Here is a 12405-nt window from a genome sequence, read left to right on the forward strand (position 1 = left end):
TTTAATTTTGTATTAGTAAACTAATAGGCACAGAATGATCCAGAGATACATGGATTCTAAACCTGCGAGCTGCTTGCTCTAACGGTTTCCATATCTAAAAGGTAATTAAGAAGAGGAAGTCAAAATTATTTTTGCTGTCAACCTCAAGATTCCAGTAATTAGTAAATTAACAGGAGTTAACTGTCATCTATGCAGTTATTCTGGAAGTGACCCATAAAAGCAGTACACGTCTGTTATCAGATCATACTCAAGGCTCTGATTATGATTTCTGCATTAACCTTTATGGAAACTGGTTTTCCGTTTCTAAATCAGGAATTCACAGAGGTATAAATTAACCAGAAATCTTGATTTTAAAAAACAAACCACCAAAACCAAAACCAAAACACAAAACAAACAAAACCCCAAACAAAAACAAACAAAAACCATAAAAAACCCCGCACCAAAATAAACAACAAAACACACAAAAAACCCCAAACAAATAAGCCCCACAAAATACCACCACCATCACCAACAAAAAAGCACAAACAAAAAATAAAATACAAACAGAAACAGCCACAAACATGAAACATGAGACATGTCAGTACAGGAATAGGTACATCAGTGCTGTGTGATACATCATTCCCAAAGTCACTCATCACAATTCGTTACCCTGGAAAACTTGGTGGTGACTTGGCTGAGGAAAAGGGCAGAGTAGAAGAATGCTGCCAGAACCAAGTTCTGAGAGAGCCCTGTCTATTGCCACTCTTGTATTACCAAAGAAATCTAAAAATGGGAATTCAGACATTTATACTACTGTTTTAGGTGCCTTACTGTATCAGGAACATCCACAATGGGTTGACAAATGACACAGGACTGAAGGGAGACCTGACCTCCTGCAGAGCACCAGCTGGAAGACAGAAGGCCCCATCATACTTGAATACTTGTGTTTAGTTCCACAGTTACATTGTTCTAGACTAAATACCAGATGCTACATTAGCATCTATAGGAAGCAGCTGATTCAGTACTAAGCATATCTGTAGTATATTTACTTCCCTGGTATTTCTGTGTGTCACGCAAAGTATTTTAGTCTGTGTGTCGTGTTGTGCTGTACAGTCTTACTTGTCCATCAGTGGACAAGGGAAGAACTACTGATATCATCTCTCTGGAGTTCCGTAAGGTCTTTTACATGATCCGCCCCCAACATCCTTCTCTCTGAATTGGAGAGATATGGGTTTGATGGATGGACTGTTAAATGGATAAGGAACTGGATGTTCACATCTAGAGAGTAGTGGTCAATGGCCTAATGTCCAGATGGATATCAGTGATGAGTGGTGTCCCTCAGGGGCCTGTATTGGCATAGCTACTGTTTAATATCTTCATCAATAACATAGACAATGGGATCAAGTGCACCCTTAACACATTTACAGACAACACCAAGCTGAGTGGTGCAGTTGACATGCTTAAGGAGCAGGATGCCATCCAGAGAGACCTGGACATGCTCGAGAAGTGGGCCCGTGAGGTCCAACAAAGCCACGTGCAAGGTTCTGCATGTGGGTTGGGGCAAACCCCAATATCAATACAGGCTGGGGGATGAAGGGATTGAGAGCAGCCCTGCAGAGAAGGACTTGGGGGTACTGGTGGATGAAAAGCTGGACATGATCTGGCATTGTGTGGTTGCAGCCTAGAAAGCCACCTGTATCCTGGGCTGCATCAAAAGGAGCGTGGCCAGCAGGTCAAGGGAGGTGATTCTGCCCTTCTGCTCCGCTCTGGTGAGACCCCACCTGGAGTCCTGTGTCCAGCTCTGGAGCCCTCAGTACAGGACACACATGGACCTGTTGGAGAGGGGCCAGAGGAGGCCACAAAAATGACACATTTATGCAGTCTGCTTCTAGAAATATGAGAATGTTTGTACCTTTTTAGGCAAGCTGAAAAAGGGATCTCCAAATGTATTACTCTTTAACTAATATGCTGCATTATCACATAAAATGGTAGATACAGGGGGGAAAAAAATTACATCCCATAAAATAAGAATATTGACCGAACTGCCAGATCTGCAGCCTGGCAGAGACACCAAACTGGAATAGTAACAAATTACTATCATGGTTGCTGATGACATCAAAACAAATGTGTGTCCACATAGAGAGGCGAGGGCTTTAGGATTTGGGCATTGGTATTCCAGTTTTTTTATAGAAACTGAAATGAAACACAGTCTTCTGGCTCACAGCTTAACTGGGTAGAACATCTTGTAACACATCTCACTACATATGCATTTCTACTACACTTGGAACTGGAGATATTAAGGGACAGAGATCTAGAAAAACTAATATACTCAACAACATTACCAAGACATAATGTATCAAGGTACTAATGTCTGTCGAAGATTTGAGTTAATCTGTGTTTCCTATGGGATACTTGAATGATAGGAAAACAAATGAAGACAGATTTAAAGACTTGTATCTCTAAACTTTTTACAAAACCTGAATAACCATACATTTTTTTAATTTTTTCCAGCCAGCGGACTTCACAGGAAAGCAAGCACTGAAGCAGATTAAAGAAAAGGGGCTGAAACGACGACTGGTATATCTCACCGTGGAAACAGATAATGTTGATCCAGAGGGAAATGAAAGTGTGTGGCATAATGGCAAGGTAAGGACTATAGATCATGTTACAAGAAACTAGTGTTAATTCTTCATTAACAGAATCTAACTTTGTGTTCCAAGTGTGAATGCATTATTTTTGTTTTACTGGCACAGAACAATTTGAAGCTATAGCCATTTTCTAATCTTCAAGCAGGAAATATCTATAAAAAGCTCCCATGAAATACCATCTAGTTACAGAAACTAGAGTTGGAACAGACTAAAGAGTTTACTTATATATTCTCTTCTCCTGCAAGTTCACCATTGTCCAAAACACACTTTTGCTACTCACTTAGAAGAAGCAAAGCAACAGCAAAGTTTAGGCCTCCACACTTCAGCTCAGATTGCATGCTGAAATGCTCACTAGCAGTTTAATTATTGTACAGAACAAATACATACATGTGTATAGTGTTTGTTTCAGTGAAAATTTACTTGAACAAAATAAGAATATACTTTTTTCAAGGAGCATAAGCTTCCTATTTTAAGGTGATGTCACCCACAGTACAGAATATTATGAACTGCATGACACATTTGAAACTTGCTTGATATCTGAAGTGTATACACTAAAGCTAGTATATGAGAGGTATAGTTAGTTGGTTGGTTGGTTTGGTTTAAAAAAATCCCACTGTATCTTGAAAATAAAGATAAATGTTTGTGGGTTTTTTTCAGGTTATTGGCAACACCACTTCTGGATGTTTCAGTTACAGTGCTCAGCGAAGTCTGGCTTTTGCATATGTTCCCACAGAACTCAGCAAAATTGGACAGAAATTGGAAGTTGAACTTTTAGGAAAAAATTATCCAGCAACCATTATACAAGAGCCACTGGTGCTGACTGAACCAACAAGAATACGCCTTCAGAGAAAGGGTGGAAGTCCCAAAATATAAACACAGATGAGGATACAACAAATTGTGCAGTATGAAATAGTTCCATTAATATGCATGAAATTGAGAGAAACAAACTATTCAGATTTGCTAATTGCTAAACACAAGATCCTCAGTGCCATACGTCAGTGAGAAATTCCATGTAGGTAGTTACCCTCTTGCTTCCTTGTGTGGGCTGTTCACGTTAGAGATCAGAGCAGAGTTCACGTGTTCACCCTTCTCAGTAGCACTTGTGAGCAGAAAATGGCAGGGCATGAGTAGATCCTTGATTCAGCTTGCTCCCACGTTGGCTGCCACATCTGAATTAATGTGGAGGAGAAAGCTGCTCTTGGTATGGGCCAACAGCAATTTCTTCTTCCTCCTCCTTGACTCTCAGAGTTCCTCCTTTGCCTGTCCGTGGGGTAAAGTAGCTTATCCTTACAACATGGCATCACAAACTCGTTAAAATGTATACTAGTTCTGCACAGAAATGCTTCTTATGGCATTTAAATACACTTCAGTGATCATTAAAAATAATAAAGGCTATACTAAAGGCAAACTGAACTATTAACTTTTTTCCCCCAGTGTGTCACCCTGTCAGAAATTCCTACAGAAGATCAAATCTTGTTCTTCCTAATGAAACAGTTATAGGAAGCCCATTATTCGTTACTTTATATGAATCATCTGATAGATTACGTGTAATATTCTACAACACACAGGATGTTATTGCTCAGTTTTGAATAGAACTGTATTATGGATTCACTGTTCAAAATCTGAAGAGCCAGGCTGAGACCAGAGAACTTCTATTCTTCCTTTTCCTGTCAATTATAGGTGGAACAGCAGTAAGAATCACATGGCGTTACACAGAAATATTAACAATGAATAAAAAGATTAAATCCACAGCAGAGGAGCTTTATTCAGTGTTACATATTCAATAAACAAAATAAGCAGGATTGGGACAATGTAAATGATGGGAACACACTAAGTTATTAAAACACTCTTCCGAATTCCGTAATATGCTCAACAATTCTTTTGAATAGGAGCAATGTCACAATTTCCTGAAGAAATGAATGTCGGGGGGAGGAGTGTTCAGCAACTTTCATTATTTCCTGTCACGGCTTCTTTTCATTATATGTTGTGATACAGTGTTGCATAAATTTGTGGTGTCAGGATACAGCAAGAGGGAGTGAATAGGAGCAAGAATGTTTAAGTAGTACCTCCATGTTTTAAGAGAATTTCTGACCAATCAAGCAGAAATACCAGGACAGAAAGACTGGCGGGGATAACTTTTGAGTCTTCCGCAACCTCATTAACTAACAGAGGAGACACCTCTGTAACAAGGTGAAAAAAATGACAGTTGCTCATATAGGAAATTTTCTGAAATATTCACATTTCTGTGTGTAGAGTGATCAGGACATGTCAAAAGGCAGTTTCCTCAGACATATTTTTTGTCATTTTCCATCATTTTCCTTTATTCTTTCTCCGTCTCCAGAGAGTTTTGATACACCAGAGTAGATGTTACTACCACCATTTGAATTTCTGTTCCCAGTTCCTACATGGTGTGGCAAGATGTGCCCTATTCATACTTTGTGTGGAAAGATAAATCAACATGGATACCATGATACTGTATGTCACTCTAATGACTTCATTAATCATTGACCTCAAAAGAGCATCAAAATTACTCAACCCCAAATTCAGAAAAGATACACTGAAACACAGGGGACTAAACGTAGACCATTTCTAGAATTTATTTTTTCAATTCAAGAGAATAGGCTCTGATATAAATAATATTTTCTAACTGGGATTCCAAATCCCTCAAGTAGTAACTAAAACCAAACAAACATAAGAAAATATGATAGGCAGCAACATCTAGCCCATGACTGTGCAGTATCCACTGCATATGTTTTAGAGGGTAGAACTTCATGTTTTAACCTGGTGGCTCAGGCAAGCAGGTTATCCAATTCTGGTGGAGCAGGATAACCAGCAAGTAACTCTTGACACTTTTCTACAAGGGAAGAGTTCAGCTGCACTTGAACACCATGATACCTTTGGAAACATGTCAGGTGAATAGCTATTACGTATTTTATTCCAAAATTTGTATCCAACATTTCTCATTTCACCAGCACTGTGCAGATTTTCAAAATAATTATTTTGAATGAACAAGAATGGTTTCCATGAGAATGGGAACATTCAAATGGAATTATACCTATAATAAGGACATGGGAGAAAATAGTAAAATATACAGTTTAGTGAAACACCCATGACTGGTGATGGGACCTGAACTAAAACCAAGCTAAATTGGAACTTTCCAGCATGTTGAACAGTATGAATCACATCTCAACGAAGAAAATGTAACTCATAGTCACATACTAGATTGTCAGCAGAAATTTACTTAAGGGAAAACTGACTTCAGGACAGTATTGTTCCATGTTGTTCCAATACCAGCTGTGGACACACATTCTTATTGTAGGAAAAAAAAAAAATGTGGCATCGCTTATTGCTGTCATTTTCAAACCATCAGGAAATTTTTTTTTTGATTTATTAAAAAAATCTGGTATATTTGTAGACTTATCCAGTACACTTCATTCATAGAAGCATGAACTTTCTTTCTACAGAGACTTGTCAATCAAAAAGAAGGACGACAGGAGTCTGACATACTCAATATTTGCCTTTCTTAACAAGAAACAAAATTTTTAATGGGGCTTTTCCTTTCACCTCTTACCAAACAGTTATATAAATTTGGAAATGCACGTGTGTGCCATTCCAGCTAAATGTAAAACACATGGCTATTTGATCTTTAACTGGACACCAAAATTTATATGTATTCCATGGACGAACAAAAGCAATTGGAGATGACAGCTATTTCTGTCCTTTCACAGTCTTAGATATTCATCAAGATTATAACTAAGGTAGTGGTCGCTTAAAATATTGCTTTAGATGACACAGTTTGAAGAAACAGCCCTGTTGACAGAGCTGTTATTTCTGTTTCTAAGTTGCTTCACTTCCTTCCTATTCAATAACGGTCACAAGCACCTTCTTACAGCCAGACCTAGATCGAGACTTTTCACCTGTACAAACAAAATGAGGAGAAAAAAAACCACTGTGATGCTCACGACTTTGTAGAAGCGGAGGGCAGGGGAGGGGATGACAGCAGCAGCTGATGATGGCAGGAGAACAGGCCATGCACTTTTCTCCCACAGGAATGATTGCCGTCTCGCACAGCTCAGCTGCTTCTGCAGTGGCAGTGGCAATTTGTCTTTCCCAGGCTGGCAAGCAACAAGGCCATGGCTGTTTTGCAGCTGCCTCACTTTGCTTATACATAAAATAAACTGGATGAGCTGCCATGGTGTCACACAGGAAGAGAGAAATAACAGTCCTGTTACTTGTATCAGAATACACTGTGCCCTCGACTTAAACAGTTGTATTGAGGCCCTTGGAAACACAGCTGACTTGAAAGGCAAGAAGTTCCCTGGTTCCCCTAGGAAAGGCGCCGTGGCTTAAAATGGATGTTTCATACAGGAATTGAAAGAAGATGAACCCCAGCATCACTGAGTTGTATACTCTGCTAACACCGGGAACAGCTTTACGATCGCACTTTGTTTGGACTCATTTCATAAACTACTCGGCCTACAGCTGCACCGCTTTCACCCACGGCGGGAGCTCCGAACCCTCGCCGTTCTCATCCCCGCACAAGCTCGGACCGAGCTGCACCGCAGGGCAGCGGGACAGGCGGCGGCCGCAGCCCAGCCGGGCCGGAGCGCCCCGCAGCCCGGCCCGCTCGGCGGGAGGAGCCTGGCGCTGCCGCCGCCGTGGCCCGTCCCCGGGGCGGTCCCCGTCCCCGCGGCCCAGTTCCTGCTGGCGGGGATGGCGCGGCGGGCGGGCGGGCGGCCGGCGCTGTGCCTGCTCTTCTGGCTGCCCCTCTGCCTGACCCGGCTGGCGGCGGCGCGGCCGCCCGCCCCGCACTTGGTGCTGGTGCTGGCCGACGACCTGGGCTGGGGCGACGTGGGCTGGCACGGCTCCGCCATCCGCACGCCGCGGCTGGACGCGCTGGGGGCGGGCGGCGTGCGGCTGGAGCGGTACTACACGCAGCCGCTCTGCACCCCCTCCCGCAGCCAGCTCCTCAGCGGCCGCTACCAGGTAAGGCGAGGGGAGCGGGACGCCCGGCGACACTCGGTGACGGGGTTGTCGCCACAGAGCGGCCGTGCCCGCGGGGATGGCGCTGGAGCTTCCTCCTTTCCTGCCTCTCTCCGTCCCTTCCTCTGTCCCTCCAACCCACCCGCTCCTCCCCTCCTTCCTTCGCGGGGTGTCGGCAGGTGGCTGGTGGGGTGTTTTCTCTGCTGCTTGTTTTCAGCGGTACTGTGTGTTGTTTGGCCTTCTATCTCATGCAAAGATGCGCTTGGGAGGAACCTACTGTATGAATACAAGATGTGTTTATATGCAGACAAAACTTAATTCACTTACTTTTGGCTTTCTAGCTAAGCAATAAACTGAGCATGGGTTTAGTGCAAGTTGTGCTTCAGAAAAGCTGAGGTGCTCTCTATGCTTCAGTTGTATTAATAGGCACACACAATAGGTGTATTGTGAAAAATATTCCTGTTGTAGTCACCTTCTGTTATGTACTTCTGAACTAAACAGCCATACAGGTGAGATGCAGCCAGAAGTCGATAAGTGCTATGTACTCAGTTTATGCAGCCTGTTTTCCAATGCAGTGTTTAAATGCATCCCGTTAGTAAGTTCTCCATTATGTGGTAACATAAGTGTGGACATTTATGCACCCATTGATGAGCGCACAGACTGACCCACAGTCAGGTTGTCTAGCTGCTTTGAAGTCCTAGTCATGATTTTTCCCTTTTCTTTTTGGTTGCACAGGTGTAAGAATTGGACTTTACCATAATGCTATAATGCCCGCTTTCCCTTCTTTCTATTGCGACTTTAGCAAAAATGGGGGGGGGAAGGGGAGGAGGAAGAATACAGCACAGACAGAAAGGAGAAACTCACAAAGGGTTAAATATAGTAAGTATATTAGAGAAACTTCCCCTCTCTCTCAGAAAGTCCTGCACATGCATGTTAACCATGGCGATTTGTCAAATGAGAATGAAAATAAATGTCATCCTGTATTAGTGGATGTTATCTCTTGTCACATTAAGTTGTTCTAGGTGATAACTACTCTTTCCAAGCAACATCTGTTCCTAGAAACTCCAAAAGTCAATAATAAAGAGTAGAAAGATGCAATTGCCTTTTTTTTTTTTTTTTTGAACCAACTCTTTAAACCCTTTTATGTAAGTAAGATTTGAAAAGGTAACCTAAATCTGGTCCTATTTGGACTTGGAATTTTGATAGTCATCTTGCAGTCCATAAAGAAATATGTGCAAAAGTGTTCGCTTATGAAAAATACAGATTTTTATTACTGTCATTTTCTTCTTCTTTTGCTTTCTTTCTAAAGAAAAATTACAATGCTTTGCTAGTTTGTGTCTTTCACTACATCAATAATCTTTTTGTAAAGCTATGTTTAAAAAAAAATCCAGCTGCGCTTTGAAATAAAATTAGTAACTAGTAGGCCCTTCATGAGAGTCTACTTACCCACCTGCCTAAGAGCAAGGCTTATTTGGTTTAAAAGTGAGTTCAAAGTGTTGCTGAAGTGGTGGAAATATTTGGTAAATAAGATATTTATACTTGTGTGTGTATGTTTGCTGGCCTAAGTTTAGGGTAGTGTGTGTTTGGTTTTTTGTTTTGTTTTGTTCTGTTTTTTTCCTGGAGCAGATAGGGGAGTTGGCAGAAGTCAGCTTATAGTACACTTACTGCAGTGACAAGATTTCTTGCATCAAGCAAAGTGTAATACTCGGAGTATCATGATGGATCATGCTTATGTAAAGAGATACAAAATCCACCACTTGTTAAGACTGGAAACGTGGAACTGTTAGAGGTCAGATTTGGCAGTGTCTAAAACTTGTGTTAACTTTGGTATCCAAATCCTTTTTTTGTAAAAGTGTGCACACTCATTTAAAATATGTAAATAAGTATATAAATGTGTGATATTGGTCTACCTTTATTTCGGTAAAGCATTTGACACAGTCTCCCATAGCATCCTCACAGCTAAACTGAGGAAGTGTGGTCTGGATGCTCGGCTAGTGAGGTGAACTGTGAAACGGCTGAAGGGAAGAAACCAGAGAGTCGTGGTCAATGGGGCAGAGTCTAGTTGGAGCCCTGTATCTAGTGGAGTGCCTCAAGGGTCAGTACTGGGACCAGTACTATTCAACATATTCATCAACGACTTGGATGAGGGAATAGAGTGCACTGTCAGCAAGTTTGCTGCTGACACCAAGCTGGGAGGAGTGGCTGACACGCCAGAAGGCTGTGCTGCCATCCAGAGACCTGGACAGGCTGGAGAGTTGGGCGGGGAGAAATTTAATCAAATACAGCAAGGGCAAGTGCAGAGTCTTGCATCTGGGCAGGAGCAACGCCACGTTCCAGTATAAGCTGGGGAACGGCCTGTTAGAGAGCAGTGTAGGGGAAAGGGACCTGGGGGTCCTGGTGGACAGCAGGATGACCATGAGCCAGCACTGTGACCTTGTGGCCAGGAAGGCCAATGGCATCCTGGGCTGTATTAGAAAGGGGGTGGTTAGTAGGTCCAGATTGGTCCTCCTTCCCTTCTACTCTGCCCTGGTGAGACCACATCTGGAATATTGTGTCCAGTTCTGGGCCCCTCAGTTCCAGAAGGACAGGGAACTGCTGGAGAGAGTCCAGCGCAGGGCAACAAAGATGATGGAGTGGCGCATCTCCCTTATGAAGAAAGGCTGAGGGAGCTGGGTCTCTTTAGCTTGGAGGAGACTGAGGGGTGACCTCATTAATGTTTGTAAATATGTAAAGGGTGAGTGCCACGAGGATGAAGCCAGGCTCTTCTTGGTGACAACCCATGATAGAACAAGAGGCTGTGGATACAAACTGTAACACAGGAGGTTCCACTTAAATGTGAGAAAAAACTTCTTCACAGTGAGGATGACAGACACTGGAACAGGCTGCCCATGGAGGTTGTGGAGTCTCCTTCTCTGGAGACGTTCAAAAGTCGCCTGGACACATTGCTGTGTAACCTCATCTAGGTGTTCCTGCTCCGGCGGGGGGATTGGACTAGATGATCATTGAGGTCCCTTCCATTCCCTAACATTCTGTGATTCTGTGTGATTCTCTGTATATGATGCGCATTTAGAAGAACAATGCAAAAAATGTCTTTACCGCCCTTTCCTCTAGTGACTGTTCTCTGACACAGGCAAAATCTTTGTAGCTTCACCTGCCATGAGCCTTTTTGCCCATCTTTATCCCATTAAAAATCTGTCACTCCGTGTGGAGATGTCATCCCAAGCCTTCAAGGAGACCATAATGGTAATGGTTACCTGTTAGATTTTTAGATGAAAGTTCAAAAGGCTTTACATTTTTTTATTGCACTTGATTTATGCCTGAGAAGACCTTGTAATCCCTTGTCGTGCTACTTCCAGCTACTTCCATGTCTTTCTCCATATTCTCTCTGTCTCTCCCCCTGCTGCTTCCTCGTGTTCCTTGGTGCTACATCGATGAGGACAGGAGACCCTCAAACTAATGCCAGCCTCTGGTGTAGCTTTGTTTCTTTTTGACCCTGCTTATAAAGTAACCTATGGGAATGCGCTACTGTGCTGTAACTAATCTCGCGTCCTTCCTTTCTTTACTAGATCCACACGGGTTTACAACACCAGATAATCTGGCCGTGCCAGCCCAGCTGTTTGCCACTGGATGAGAAACTCCTCCCAGAGCTTCTTCAAGAGGCTGGATACGTTACGCACATGGTGGGGAAGTGGCATTTGGGGATGTACAAAAAAGAATGCCTTCCCACCCGCAGAGGATTCGACACTTACTTTGGTAATGGTTAAATTTAACATGGGCAACAAATGCAGTGTTAAAAATTCTGAGAAACTGCCTGATTCTTCTAAGAACAGCAGATTTACTACTAGTGTATAAGTAAATCAATACATGGGCATGCATGTTTCCAAAGTATAACTGCTTAAAATAAGATAGTGCCTTAAATGCGTGCCCAAACCTTACAACTTACTGAAGAAAACAGTTATTGTCTGGCTCCAAAATAAAGTATTTCTCTCCTATTATCTGCATTTAATTTGGTTCCATGATGTTTAAAAGATGTAAGATGTAGCGATTGATTTGTTTTTATCAGTGTCTTTAATCTGAACATTTTGTGTCGGATCAAACAGTAGACATTGCTTGCTCTGCAAATAATGTTACACTTCTAAAAGCTGGTATTTTTAAGAGAGAAATAGACATCATACCACACTGTGTTCCTGCTTTATGAACAGAGTAGCACTGGTTTCCCAGAGCCTGTGGCAAGGAAAATGGTGTGAGAGGCTCCACAAAACAGCAGCCAAGAGGTCTGTTGCGGGAACTCACAAGTTATGAAGTCAAATCCTCAGATTAAAAAATAATGCCAGAATTAGACTGTCCGAGTGTATTACAAAGTAGCTTGTAGCTACACATTGTTTATTCTTCCTCACAAAGGCTTATGTCCCAGAATTGATTGGATGTTTATTAGTTTTGCGCAAGTGCCGCAGATGTTATGTGAGTCGGGCTGGCTGCAAGACATCTCGTGTGGTACCAAATACAAAGTTGTCCATCTCCACCTGGTCGTTTTTAAAACACTTTCATTGAACGGCGAATTTCAAAACAGTTCTTCAAAATAGCATTGCAAGCAGTTGATAGTACTGCTGGTCACTTCTACAGCTGAGAAAGTAAGAGACAGAGAAACGCTGAAGTCCGCATTCCTTATTTAACTTTAGGTACTTAAATGAAGAGCCTGGCTGTGCGATGTGCTCATTATAGACAGTGCTGATCCAAACATCAGGTGGGAAGAACCACTACCTTAGATTGTGTCTCTTTTGACTAGTCAGGGAGT

General features: G+C 42.4%; 2 protein-coding genes across 2 annotated transcripts in view; both read left to right on the forward strand.

Moving 5' to 3' along the window:
- DMGDH (dimethylglycine dehydrogenase) overlaps positions 1-3500 on the forward strand; it is a gene marked incomplete at both ends in the record, with an annotated part of 42890 nt that extends 39390 nt beyond the window's left edge. The window contains 2 exons of the mRNA XM_080362295.1: positions 2491-2625; positions 3285-3500. Of these exons, the coding sequence (XP_080218421.1) occupies positions 2491-2625; positions 3285-3500 (351 nt within the window). The remainder of the gene's footprint in view (positions 1-2490; positions 2626-3284) is intronic.
- Positions 3501-7340: 3840 nt separating this feature from the next.
- ARSB (arylsulfatase B) overlaps positions 7341-12405 on the forward strand; it is a gene marked incomplete at both ends in the record, with an annotated part of 68977 nt that continues 63912 nt past the window's right edge. The window contains 2 exons of the mRNA XM_080362835.1: positions 7341-7613; positions 11177-11363. Coding sequence (XP_080218961.1) covers positions 7341-7613; positions 11177-11363 — 460 coding nt within the window. The remainder of the gene's footprint in view (positions 7614-11176; positions 11364-12405) is intronic.

The sequence above is a fragment of the Nesoenas mayeri genome (genome assembly GCF_963082525.1).
Source record: "Nesoenas mayeri genome assembly, chromosome: Z".
Lineage (NCBI taxonomy): Eukaryota > Metazoa > Chordata > Aves > Columbiformes > Columbidae > Nesoenas > Nesoenas mayeri.